General features: G+C 48.0%; 1 protein-coding gene across 2 annotated transcripts; it reads right to left on the minus strand.

Moving 5' to 3' along the window:
* Positions 1-4,204: 4,204 nt before the first annotated feature.
* On the minus strand, positions 4,205-13,726 carry LOC139391123 (PRELI domain-containing protein 1, mitochondrial-like). 2 transcript variants are annotated; one of them, XM_071138667.1, is made up of 7 exons: positions 13,611-13,726; positions 12,967-13,108; positions 11,989-12,214; positions 11,480-11,593; positions 10,519-10,597; positions 6,843-8,213; positions 4,205-6,131 (listed from the first exon to the last, which is right to left on the minus strand). In XM_071138667.1, exons 2-6 carry the CDS (start codon positions 13,056-13,058, stop codon positions 8,089-8,091), a joined length of 636 nt encoding a protein of 211 aa, XP_070994768.1. In that variant the 5' UTR covers positions 13,059-13,108; positions 13,611-13,726; the 3' UTR covers positions 4,205-6,131; positions 6,843-8,088. The 2 variants fall into 2 exon arrangements, with proteins under 2 accessions (XP_070994768.1, XP_070994767.1); XM_071138666.1 differs by having other exon boundaries at positions 4,210-6,131; positions 12,967-13,111; positions 13,611-13,718.
* Positions 13,727-13,941: the final 215 nt, after the last annotated feature.

Below are 13,941 nucleotides of genomic sequence, written 5' to 3' on the forward strand. Positions count from 1 at the left end.
CTGTAATTATAATCTGGCCCCAGTCTACTAATTATCTGTAATTATAATCTGGCCCCAGTCTACTAATTATCTGTAATTATGATCAGGCCCCAGTCTACTAATTATCTGTAATTATGATCAGGCCCCAGTCTACTAATTATCTGTAATTATAATCTGGCCCCAGTCTACTAATTATCTGTAATTATAATCTGGCCCCAGTCTACTAATTATAATCTGGCCCCAGTCTACTAATTATCTGTAATTATGATCAGGCCCCAGTCTACTAATTATAATCTGGCCCCAGTCTACTAATTATGATCAGGCCCCAGTCTACTAATTATCTGTAATTATGATCAGGCCCCAGTCTACTAATTATAATCTGGCCCCAGTCTACTAATTATCTGTAATTATGATCAGGCCCCAGTCTACTAATTATCTGTAATTATGATCTGGCCCCAGTCTACTAATTATCTGTAATTATAATCTGGCCCCAGTCTACTAATTATGATCTGGCCCCAGTCTACTAATTATCTGTAATAATAATCTGGCCCCAGTCTACTAATTATGATCTGGCCCCAGTCTACTAATTATCTGTAATTATAATCTGGCCCCAGTCTACTAATTATGATCTGGCCCCAGTCTACTAATTATCTGTAATTATGATCAGGCCCCAGTCTACTAATTATCTGTAATTATGATCTGGCCCCAGTCTACTAATTATCTGTAATTATAATCTGGCCCCAGTCTACTAATTATGATCTGGCCCCAGTCTACTAATTATCTGTAATTATAATCTGGCCCCAGTCTACTAATTATGATCTGGCCCCAGTCTACTAATTATCTGTTATTATAATCTGGCCCCAGTCTACTAATTATGATCTGGCCCCAGTCTACTAATTATCTGTAATTATGATCTGGCCCCAGTTTACTAATTATCTGTAATTATAATCTGGCCCCAGTCTACTAATTATCTGTAATTATAATCTGGCCCCAGTCTACTAATTATCTGTAATTATGATCTGGCCCCAGTCTACTAATTATCTGTAATTATAATCTGGCCCCAGTCTACTAATTATCTGTAATTATAATCAGGCCCCAGTCTACTAATTATCTGTAATTATAATCTGGCCCCAGTCTACTAATTATCTGTAATTATAATCTGGCCCCAGTCTACTAATTATCTGTAATTATGATCAGGCCCCAGTCTACTAATTATCTGTAATTATGATCAGGCCCCAGTCTACTAATTATCTGTAATTATAATCTGGCCCCAGTCTACTAATTATAATCTGGCCCCAGTCTACTAATTATGATCTGGCCCCAGTCTACTAATTATCTGTAATTATAATCTGGCCCCAGTCTCCTAATTATCTGTAATTATGATCTGGCCCCAGTCTCCTAATTATCTGTAATTATAATCTGGCCCCAGTCTACTAATTATAATCTGGCCCCAGTCTACTAATTATGATCTGGCCCCAGTCTCCTAATTATCTGTAATTATAATCTGGCCCCAGTCTACTAATTATCTGGCCCCTTGACCATCCGCTCAAGAATTGTTTTTGTCCGCGGCTGAATCTCGTTGATGTTCTCTGACATAGGGAACAGGGAACCCTTAGGAACCCGTACCAGTTCACCGAGCGGTGCTACAATCTGTTGCTCTAAGGTCTTCTTCACAATATCGATGCCTTAAACTCTCCAGCCTTTCGCTCCAGATAACAAGCTTCAGGAATATTATAACGTATTGTCACCATGTACAGCACTTATTAAGTCTGTAGTCTGTTTGTCTGTTCTGTTATTGTGACTGAGTCTGTCTGTTCTGTTATTGTGACCGAGTCTGTCTGTTCTGTTATTGTGACCGAGTCTGTCTGTTCTGTTATTGTGACCGAGTCTGTCTGTTCTGTTATTGTGACCGAGTCTGTCCTTCATTTGATTTCATTTATATTTGTTATTTTGTTTTGTTGCACAAAACTATCCACACAGCACTTATTCTTTGCGTCCCAAAAAAGCACAATAATTCCCTTTTCTAGTGCACTACTATTGACCAGGCTCCATAAGGCTTCAGTTAAAGTAGTGCACTATATATACGACAGGGGTTCTCAAACTTTCATCAGGGACCCCCCTCATAATCAGAACTAGAGTGTGATCAAAAACAGAAAAATATAATTCAAGTAACTATACTAGGACAAGGGCAGTGCATGGCTTCCCTCCACATGGAGCCTCCGACCACATTTTCAGATCCAGCATAAATTGTCGCTTAAGAACATGCATTGAATTACAATCTCAAAAATGATTCCACGGATCCCTTGGACAAAATGTGTTTAATCTGTTGTAAGTAATATTCATTCCAACAAAAAAAAAAAACATGTATATTTGAGAACCCCTGGTTTGGCTGCTGAACCCCTGCAGTACAGACCCCACTCTGAGAACCCCTGGTTTGGCTGCTGAACCCCTGCAGTACAGACCCCACTTGGAGAACCCCTGGTTTGGCTGCTGAACCCCTGCAGTACAGACCCCACTTGGAGAACCCCTGGTTTGGCTGCTGACCCCCTGCAGTACAGACCCCACTTTGAGAACCCCTGATATAGGGGATAGGGTGCTATTTGGTGATGTACCCCTTATATCTTGTAAAGGTTGTGGGTAATATCACTCTGAGCGATGCTTCTACTGAACTGCGGGTGAGTTTCTCCAGAAAACAAAGATTATCTTTAGCCTTCAGATCATTGTCTTGGACTTGAGATGATATTTTATGTTTTTAGGAAACGTACCCCTGAACTTTCCCAGACACAAATTAAGATTAATAGTCCTGGACAAAACAGTATTTTTGATATAGATTTTCCTTTGACCTTGCTTTTTAATCCACAGCTGAGGCAGGGATTTAACCCGGTCACAGGTTACAAGGCATTGCAGTTTTTAAAGGCAATGTCCCCACGCCCGTGGAGAACCCCATTCACAGTAAACGCTACGTTTCAGCTCAATCGGAAATTACCTTTAAAAAACGCAATGCTTATAACCCGCGATCGGATTTAATCCGGTCTAAATGGTGTGCCCAGGAAACCACCATCTTTCAGTTACCTAGCCATATTGTAACAGACTTGTTCGTATTTAATTAGTTTCATGTTTCTGACGTGGACATTATGGAACTCATAGGAAATGCAGGCGTCTTTGCTAAGTGTCCCTAGGGGTGCTTTAATGATGCATATTCTGCAAACATTTGATTGACAATTGCTCGTATGAACTTAAAGCCATTGAATGTGCATTACTCAGTATATCTTGATTATTATACCTGCAATAGAGGCCACCATGTTAGGAAAGTAGTACATGTTCGGGCAGAAAGCATTATTTTGAAATGTAATACAGTACTTGCAATTCACATGTATGCAACTGTAGCCGTGGATACCAGGCGTAGCCAACGAGACCAGATTTGGAAGGATGGTTCCGAGAGACTAATGTACCGGTCTACTAAAACAAAACTCACTGTGGATTTGATCCTCTGAGGTGACTGACTGCCTGCCTGTTACCCCCTGAGGTGACTGACTGCCTGTTACCCACTGAGGTGACTGCCTGCCTGTTACCCACTGAGGTGACTGACTGGATGTTACCCACTGAGGTGACTGCCTGCCTGTTACCCACTGAGGTGACTGACTGGATGTTACCCACTGAGGTGACTGCCTGGATGTTACCCACTGAGGTGACTGCCTGCCTGTTACCCACTGAGGTGACTGACTGGATGTTACCCACTGAGGTGACTGCCTGCCTGTTACCCACTGAGGTGACTGACTGGATGTTACCCACTGAGGTGACTGCCTGCCTGTTACCCACTGAGGTGACTGCCTGCCTGTTACCCACTGAGGTGACTGACTGCCTGTTACCCACTGAGGTGACCGACTGACTGCCTGTTACCCACTGAGGTGTGCTGACCGACTGACTGCCTGTTACTCACTGAGGTGTGCTGACCGACTGACTGCCTGTTACCCACCGAGGTGACTGACCGACTGCCTTCAGGATGTTTATACCCCAACAAGATGCCTTATGACCTTGTCATCGCAACAAGAAAATGTCTGTATATCTGTATGCACTTAGTCTTCCTCTGTCCCAGTACTATCATGTAGCATTTGTATAGGTATGTATGCCTTTTGTATGAATAAATATTTGTGATATTTAACACTAATCACTTCCTTGTTATTCAAAGGCAGTATGAGATGATTTGAGGAAGACAACGAAAAAATTATCCAGAAACAGAAAATATTTATTAGTATTCATCAATAAGTCCATACTGTTGCTCAAACATTACACATTCATAATTTGTATACATTCATTTTCTTTAAAAAAAAAAGATTCTCAGGTACTTATGTACTTTTATAGCCAGTAGTTATGAAAGTAAGCGCTCATGAGCCAAAAGTGGTGTACTACATCATACATGTGTACTATGTCATTGCCCCGCCTCTCGCTCTGCTGTGTGTGCAACCTTACTAGCTGTCACTCAAATGGAGAGGGCCCGAAGCTCAGAACTCTAATTGCTTGGGGGCTGGCCCATGTAGGGGGAAAAGGGTTAGAAAAACAGTCTTTCAAACGAGGGATTTCGTGGCTAATTGAGATAAAAATAGTAATTCTGCTCATAGATTATCTCATGTTTATAAACGGGATGGTCAGAGGCCTTGAATGCTGATTGGCTGACAGCCATGGTATATCAGACCATATACCACAGGTATGAGAAAACATACATTTTTACTTCTCTAATTACATTGGTAACCAGTCTATAATAGCAATAAGGCATCTCAGGGAGGTTTGTGATATATGACCAATATACCACGGCTAAGGGCTGTGTCCAGGCACTCCGCGTTGCGACGTGCCATATGCCACACCCCCCTCGTGCCTTATTGCGTAAACTAACTACACATTGACACATCCAGCCCAAAACGGGGAGGTTTAAAAAACAAAACAGCCGTCAAAGTTCCGGAGCATGTCTTTAAGTGTAATTATACAACAAAAAAATTGTGCAAATTTGGCAAATTTTCTGAAGCTAATTTCTTCAAGCATACAGACAGACATTGATATCCACAGCAATCCTGTCTTTTCACAATGTCAAGAGAGAGCCAAGTAGCAGCTCTCCCTCTAGCCAAGGATGATCACTTCCAAGTAACGACTGCAAAATAACGTGGACCCCCCCCCCCCCCCCCCTCATCACACTAGTAACAACTTCAATTTGAAGCAATGAATTTTCATTCTGAATTAAAAAAATATATATATATATATATAAAGTAGCGCCATAACTGAAATCAATTAACCTGTAGCGAAGAATCAAGATTCAGGGAGATTACTTTGAGATTGGCTTTTTTTGAGTAGTCTAGTTAACAGAAAACAAAAGATGATTTTGAAAAAGATTTAAATATTTTCAAATCGTAAGCCTAAATCTAAAGTAACTGAAGATACGTAGCCAGTCTCATCTACAGTGTGAGAAACACAACTATATGAAGGTCAAGGAATTACGACAGGAGAAATGCTTCCTGTAATGTTGGCGACTCTTGTAAATGGAATAGACAGAAGTGCACGAGGGGTTAAAAGAGTCCATAAGTCCCTGGTCTAAGGTAGTACACTATATAGAGAATAGGGTGCCATTTGGGACTCAGCCACTGAGTTGGAAGGAAATGGTGGGTAGGCCTACAGATCTAGGATCAGCTTCCCCTCTAACCAATCCTAACCTTAGCCATTATTGGGAAAATACTAAAAACTGACCCAATATCAGCGCGGAACTCCCTCGTCCCCTACGGCTATGACAGTATTCAGTAGGTCACGAAAATAACTTGAGTCACACAGTCATTTCTGGAGACATGAACCAGTCTCTTGTACTAGCTAGCCACCAATAAAAGGACAAAACCGACCAACACCAACGTCAGCCGTGCCCAGTAGATCACCTGCTGGGTGGGACTGGTGTTGTCCTGTCCCCAATGCTACCACATGCCTCCAACAAGATCAACCCAATCACTCAGTTTACATTCTCTGCTGGTACAGTAACCACTTCTATAGCGTTTAGCCTCTTCCATTTGTCATCTGTGTCGCGGCAGTACAGCGCGTTACTGTGTCGCGGCAGTACAGCGCGTTACTGTGTCGCGGCAGTACAGAGCGTTACTGTGTCGCGGCAGTACAGAGTGTTACTGTGTTACTGTGTCGCGGCAGTACAGCGTGTTACCGCGTCGCGGCAGTACAGCGTGTTACCGCGTCGCGGCAGTACAGCGTGTTACCGCGTCGCGGCAGTACAGTGTGTTACCGTGTCGCGGCAGCACAGTGTGTTACCGTGTCGCGGCAGCACAGCGCGTTACCGTGTCGCGGCAGCACAGCGCGTTACCGTGTCGCGGCAGTACAGCGCGTTACCGTGTCGCGGCAGTACAGCGCGTTACCGTGTCGCGGCAGTGCAGCGCGTTACTGTGTCGCGGCAGTACAGCGCGTTACTGTGTCGCGGCAGTACAGCGCGTTACTGTGTCGCGGCAGTACAGCGCGTTACTGTGTCGCGGCAGTGCAGCGCGTTACTGTGTCGCGGCAGTGCAGCGCGTTACTGTGTCGCGGCAGTACAGCGCGTTACTGTGTCGCGGCAGTACAGCGTGTTACTGTGTCGCGGCAGTACAGCGCGTTACTGTGTCGCGGCAGTGCAGCGCGTTACTGTGTCGCGGCAGTGCAGCGCGTTACTGTGTCGCGGCAGTACAGCGCGTTACTGTGTCGCGGCAGTGCAGCGCGTTACTGTGTCGCGGCAGTACAGCGTGTTACCGTGTCGCGGCAGTACAGCGTGTTACCGCGTCGCGGCAGTACAGCGCGTTACCGCGTCGCGGCAGTACAGCGCGTTACCGCGTCGCGGCAGTACAGCGCGTTACCGCGTCGCGGCAGTACAGCGCGTTACCGCGTCGCGGCAGTACAGCGCGTTACCGCGTCGCGGCAGCACAGCGCGTTACCGTGTCGCGGCAGCACAGCGCGTTACCGTGTCGCGGCAGCACAGCGCGTTAACGTGTCGCGGCAGCACAGCGCGTTACCGTGTCGCGGCAGCACAGCGCGTTAACGTGTCGCGGCAGTACAGCGCGTTAACGTGTCGCGGCAGTACAGCGCGTTAACGTGTCGCGGCAGTACAGCGCGTTACCGTGTCGCGGCAGTACAGCGCGTTACCGTGTCGCGGCAGTACAGCGCGTTACCGTGTCGCGGCAGTACAGCGCGTTACCGTGTCGCGGCAGTACAGCGCGTTACCGTGTCGCGGCAGTACAGCGCGTTACCGTGTCGCGGCAGTACAGCGCGTTACCGTGTCGCGGCAGTACAGCGCGTTACCGTGTCGCGGCAGTACAGCGCGTTACCGTGTCGCGGCAGTACAGCGCGTTACTGTAATGCAGCCTCTGCAGAAGTCAGAGCAAACATACTTTTTGGAGCTTCCCAGAGCTGTTGTGAAGGAAGTTGTCGAGAGAGTGAGTTTGTGTTTATTCAGGACCTCCCGCCCTCACCTACCGTCAACCAATCATGTCAATGCGGAGCTATATGGAGCCCCCCACATTGTTACAACATTTGAGAGGTGCACAGCGATGCGGTATGGAGCTTGATTCGGACTCTGCACGCCTCCGGAGCCTCGTTGCACCCTCCATATGGTCTCCACCATTTGATCAGATTCAGTATAAAATTGTCTGTAACTGTAATGGTTCATCCCCTAGATCACCGTCACACCTAGAGTCACAAAATTACAGAAACATTCACAATTTCCAGGTTTTCCAGAAATCCTGGTTGGAGGATTCCGGGTTTTCCTTCTTAGGGTAATCTTTCAATTTCTGGAAAACCTGGTAATTTTAGTTAACGGATTTTGCACCCACAACCACAGATCTAGGATCAGATTCCCCTACCTCAATAAGATCTGATCCCAGATCTGAGTAGGGACAACCAGACCTGGGTTCAAATAGTGCCAGCCAGGCATGCTCAATCCATCCTAGATAAAGTCTTTGAATCAAGGCAGGACTGACAGGGGCCAACGTCTACTTCCTCTCACTGGCACCTCGCATTCTGGGTTTAAGTTTCTAGGATCAGCTTTGCCTGCGCCAATCCTAAACACATCGGCATCTAGGGGAAGCTTCACCCTACACTGGCAGCTCAGACATACTGTTGTTTCTTGTGAGCCTGTGAGGCCAGGCCTTTGGCTTTCTCCTTAGCCGCCAGAGCCGTCTCCCTGGCCCTCTCCGTAGCATGCTCAGCCAGGGTCCTGGAGGGGGTATCACCTGGGGGGGGGGGGGGAGAGAAAAAAACATGGTGGTTAGAGAAGGGACTGGTTTCAGCACCTGGTTTAGACCTGGGACACCAGCCATTGTTCCCCTGTAATCAGGGCCTGGTTTAGACCTGGGACACCAGCCATTGTTCCCCTGTAATCAGGGCCTGGTTTAGACCTGGGACACCAGCCATTGTTCCCCTGTAATCAGGGCCTGGTTTAGACCTGGGACACCAGCCATTGTTCCCCTGTAATCAGGGCCTGGTTTAGACCTGGGACACCAGCCATTGTTCCCCTGTAATCAGGGCCTGGTTTAGACCTGGGACACCAGCCATTGTTCCCCTGTAATCAGGGCCTGGTTTAGACCTGGGACACCAGCCATTGTTCCCCTGTAATCAGGGCCTGGTTTAGACCTGGGACACCAGCCATTGTTCCCCTGTAATGAGGGCCTGGTTTAGACCTGGGACACCAGCCATTGTTCCCCTGTAATGAGGGCCTGGTTTAGACCTGGGACACCAGCCATTGCTCCCCTGTAATCAGGGCCTGGTTTAGACCTGGGACACCAGCCATTGTTCCCCTGTAATCAGGGCCTGGATTAGACCTGGGACACCAGCCATTGTTCCCCTGTAATCAGGACCTGGTTTAGACCTGGGACACCAGCCATTGTTCCCCTGTAATGAGGGCATGGTTTAGGCCAGAAAAGCAGCAGTAGTCTGAACCTCATAGGGTAAGAATTAAATGTAGTCGTTGAATATTATTGTAATTGATGAGAAGACTAGACTCCAGCATGTCTTGTTGCTATGAAAGATTCTAGCGAATAGCCCGTCCCTTTAATAGCACATTGAACTGTAAACTAGAGTAGTAATAGCCCGTCCCTTTAATAACACATTGAACTGTAAAACTAGAGAGTAGTAATAGCCTGTCCCTCACCTACAGCAGTTCATACATCTGATTCAACGGTTTCCGCCCCAACACACAGTCCCGTTTCCGCCCCAACACACAGTCCCGTTTCCGCCCCAACACACAGTCCCGTTTCCGCCCCAACACACAGTCCCGTTTCCGCCCCAACACACAGTCCCGTTTCCGCCCCAACACACAGTCCCGTTTCCGCCCCAACACACAGTCCCGTTTCCGCCCCAACACACAGTCCCGTTTCCGCCCCAACACACAGTCCCGTTTCCGCCCCAACACACAGTCCCGTTTCCGCCCCAACCCACAGTCCCGTTTCCGCCCCAACCCACAGTCCCGTTTCCGCCCCAACCACAGTCCCGTTTCCGCCCCAACACACAGTCCCGTTTCCGCCCCAACACACAGTCCCGTTTCCGCCCCAACCCACAGTCCCGTTTCCGCCCCAACCCACAGTCCCGTTTCCGCCCCAACCCACAGTCCCGTTTCCGCCCCAACCCACAGTCCCGTTTCCGCCCCAACCCACAGTCCCGTTTCCGCCCCAACCCACAGTCCCGTTTCCGCCCCAACCCACAGTCCCGTTTCCGCCCCAACACACAGTCCCGTTTCCGCCCCAACACACAGTCCCGTTTCCGCCCCAACACACAGTCCCGTTTCCGCCCCAACACACAGTCCCGTTTCCGCCCCAACACACAGTCCCGTTTCCGCCCCAACCCACAGTCCCGTTTCCGCCCCAACCCACAGTCCCGTTTCCGCCCCAACCCACAGTCCCGTTTCCGCCCCAACACACAGTCCCGTTTCCGCCCCAACACACAGTCCCGTTTCCGCCCCAACACACAGTCCCGTTTCCGCCCCAACCCACAGTCCCGTTTCCGCCCCAACCCACAGTCCCGTTTCCGCCCCAACCCACAGTCCCGTTTCCGCCCCAACCCACAGTCCCGTTTCCGCCCCAACCCACAGTCCCGTTTCCGCCCCAACCCACAGTCCCGTTTCCGCCCCAACCCACAGTCCCGTTTCCGCCCCAACACACAGTCCCGTTTCCGCCCCAACACACAGTCCCGTTTCCGCCCCAACACACAGTCCCGTTTCCGCCCCAACACACAGTCCCGTTTCCGCCCCAACCCACAGTCCCGTTTCCGCCCCAACCCACAGTCCCGTTTCCGCCCCAACCCACAGTCCCGTTTCCGCCCCAACCCACAGTCCCGTTTCCGCCCCAACCCACAGTCCCGTTTCCGCCCCAACCCAGTCCCGTTTCCGCCCCAACACAGTCCCGTTTCCACCCCAACACAGTCCCGTTTCCACCCCAACACAGTCCCGTTTCCACCCCAACACAGTACTGCTAATAATAAGGAACTGAACTGATCGCCCCACCTTATTTTACAGCGTAATAAATCAACTGGCCTCCATCTTACCTTGCATTTTGGCCAGGACGTATTCAAACCCTTTCATGGTCTTTGTAACACTGGTCTTGAACCGGGCAAGGCCGAATTCCTGTAAAATGAGGCCAGACATTAATTAAAGTTATCACTAACAGGAATCTGTTTAGACACAGAAGAAGCTTCCTCACTAACACATCAGTCATACCATCACTCCCCATCAGTCATACCATCAAGACAAGACCATCACTCCCCATCAGTCATACCATCACGACAAGACCATCACTCCCCATCAGTCATACCATCACGACAAGACCATCACTCCCCATCAGTCATGCCATCACGACAAGACCATCACTCCCCATCAGTCATGCCATCACGACAAGACCATCACTCCCCATCAGTCATACCATCACAACAAGACCATCATTCCCCATCAGTCATACCATCACAACAAGACCATCACTCCCCATCAGTCATACCATCACAACAAGACCATCACTCCCCATCAGTCATACCATCACAACAAGACCATCACTCCCCATCAGTCATACCATCACAACAAGACCATCACTCCCCATCAGTCATACCATCACAACAAGACCATCACTCCCCATCAGTCATGCCATCACTCCCCATCAGTCATACCATCAAGACAAGACCATCACTCCCCATCAGTCATACCATCACAACAAGACCATCACTCCCCATCAGTCATACCATCACAACAAGACCATCACTCCCCATCAGCCATCAGATGGCTACATACTATACTATAGATGGCTGGCTATACACTATAGATGGCTACACATCTACATAGACAGTTACACACTATAGATGGCTACACACTATAGATGGCTACACACTATAGATGGGTAGATAGATGGTGGTGGAAAGATTTTTAAGTCAGGGGCTTTCTAGGGACCCCACCCTTCCAGTACCAGGGTGTGGATATGGTTTCCACTGGCCTGGATAACACACACACACACACACACACCTGTATAGCTCTGGAGAGCCCGTAGAGGTTAGACGAGATCCAGGCCTCTCTGTTAATCTCCGTCCAGCTGGTGTTGTCAGGGTTAATTCTGTACTCACAACGCTCCTCCACAGACTGACAGGGGAATCAAAACATAGCAAGACCTTATTATGATAGTATATGCAGCCCATGGAGTCTTATAATGTGATTTAACAACTGGAGTAGGAGATGTAGAGTAGTATTACGAGCTGGTCTTCATTGTGACTTCAGGGTACCTTCCCACCAGAGAAATACGGCTCAAATTCAAATAGATTCAGATTGAAAGATGAAGACTTGCGTTGGCTCCCTAAGCGAATGCCTAGGCTTTAGCTCGGCGGGCTAACACAGTCACAGACCAACAGGAGACCGACGTTCAATTCCCGGTCGGTCACACATACCATGGCTAATACGGTCACGGTTCAATTCCCAGTCGGTCACACATACCATGGCTAATACGGTCACGGTTCGAATCCCCAGTCGGTCACACGTACCATCATGCGTGCGTGGCTGATGTTCCAAGTCAGCGTTGTCATGGTTCTGTTCTGGGGGTCCACGATGGAATCCTCGATAATGTAGGCGTGCCTGGCCATGGTAACCGGCAGGTACTTCTCCATCCAGCGAGGGGCACGGTTAGTTTTGGTCAGCAGTCGCCTAGAGACCAGACGGTTACCGGGAGTTACTTCCCTGAAGATGATGTCCTCCGTTAGGACATGGTTACTGTGGTGAGAGAAGAGATGACAATTGTAAAAACAGTATCAGAGACTTTCGGGAGAGAGAGGAGATGAGAGTTTATTGTAATATTGTATTACTGTTAGAGACATGCTGGGGAGAGAGGAGATGAGATGGGTGAATTAGATTGGATTCAGAGAGACTTTCCAACTTAAAGGGATACTGCAAGATTATAGGTCACAACGATGTCTATACGTCTCTATGCTACAACATTGCGATGTCTACGAGTCTCTCTTTCTTACCTGTAGGTGTTGGGGGGGTAATCTTTCTTACCTGTAGGGGTTGGGGGGTAATCTTTCTTACCTGTAGGTGTTGGGGGGGTAATCTTTCTTACCTGTAGGGGTTGGGGGGTAATCTTTCTTACCTGTAGGGGTTGGGGGGTAATCTTTCTTACCTGTAGGTGTTGGGGGGGTAATCTTTCTTACCTGTAGGTGTTGGGGGGTAATCTTTCTTACCTGTAGGGGTTGGGGGGTAATCTTCCTTACCTGTAGGGGTTGAGGGGTAATCTTTCTTACCTGTAGGGGTTGAGGGGTAATCTTTCTTACCTGTAGGGGTGGGGGGGTAATCTTTCTTACCTGTAGGGGTTGGGGGGGGGGGGTAATCTTTCTTACATGTAGGGGTTGAGGGGGTAATCTTTCTTACCTGTAGGGGTTGAGGGGGTAATCTTTCTTACCTGTAAGGGTTGGGGGGGGTGTAATCTTTCTTACCTGTAGGGGTTGGGGGGGGGTAATCTTTCTTACCTGTAGGGGTTGGGGTATCGCTCCCAGAAAGCGATGCAGACTTGGTCCCAGGAACTTTTCAGATGACCCACGCAGGCAAAGTACTTCACCATTGTTCCCGAAAAATGATGACTTCATATGTAACTTACACTTTGGCAAATACCTGCTAGAAGAACAGGACACGTGAGAACTCAAATTAGCTCGTACGTTATCAATTGCATGCACGTTCGCCCAATCAATCGTGAAATTAGAAGGCTGCACTAAAAAATAAACGAAACTCCTAGATAAAGCATAGGAAGTGGAATGGTGTGTTTTAAATGACAGCTGTCAATCAAATGTAGTGAAATTAAATCAGTAACGTGCGCACTAGTCACAGCTAATGTTTACCTGTTCATAATATAGCTATATTTATGTCCACATATACCGCTCGATATGCAACGTATTTCTTCTAAGAACATCGTTAGTGACAGTTTGACAGGTAATGGAATACAAACTGAAATGGTCACGTCCGCACGCAGTCCCTCGAGTCTTCCTAGAATGCTAAGATAAAGATCTAGCTAGCTAGCTTAGCATAGCGTGGGAGTCAACGCCATGAATGAATTAACTACATAATTTGACCGATTTTCATGAAGAAGAAGAAATACAAAAATAATAATAATGATTACCTCGTTGGCAACACCATTTACAGCGGAGATAAGTGCATTTTCTACTACTTTTAGAAGAATGTAGCTTGCAGCTACATGACAAACTGACTTGGGCGGAAGGTCAGCAACAACGACATATCCGGTGCGAGGAGGGTAAGGAAGGAAGAGGCGTCGCGAGAGAAAAATAAAAAAGGAAGAGGCGTCGCGAGAGGTATAACTGACTCCAAAAATCTGTCTTTTTCCAGCAGGCGGCGTTGTTTCTGGGGAGGGACGATGGGGTAAGCGAAGAAGAAGCTTGAATCTGATGGTAGAGGAAATAAGGATGAATTGACTTTTGTCCCCAAAAGGATGG

The sequence above is a fragment of the Oncorhynchus clarkii genome, chromosome 31 (genome assembly GCF_045791955.1).
Source record: "Oncorhynchus clarkii lewisi isolate Uvic-CL-2024 chromosome 31, UVic_Ocla_1.0, whole genome shotgun sequence".
NCBI lineage: Eukaryota > Metazoa > Chordata > Actinopteri > Salmoniformes > Salmonidae > Oncorhynchus > Oncorhynchus clarkii.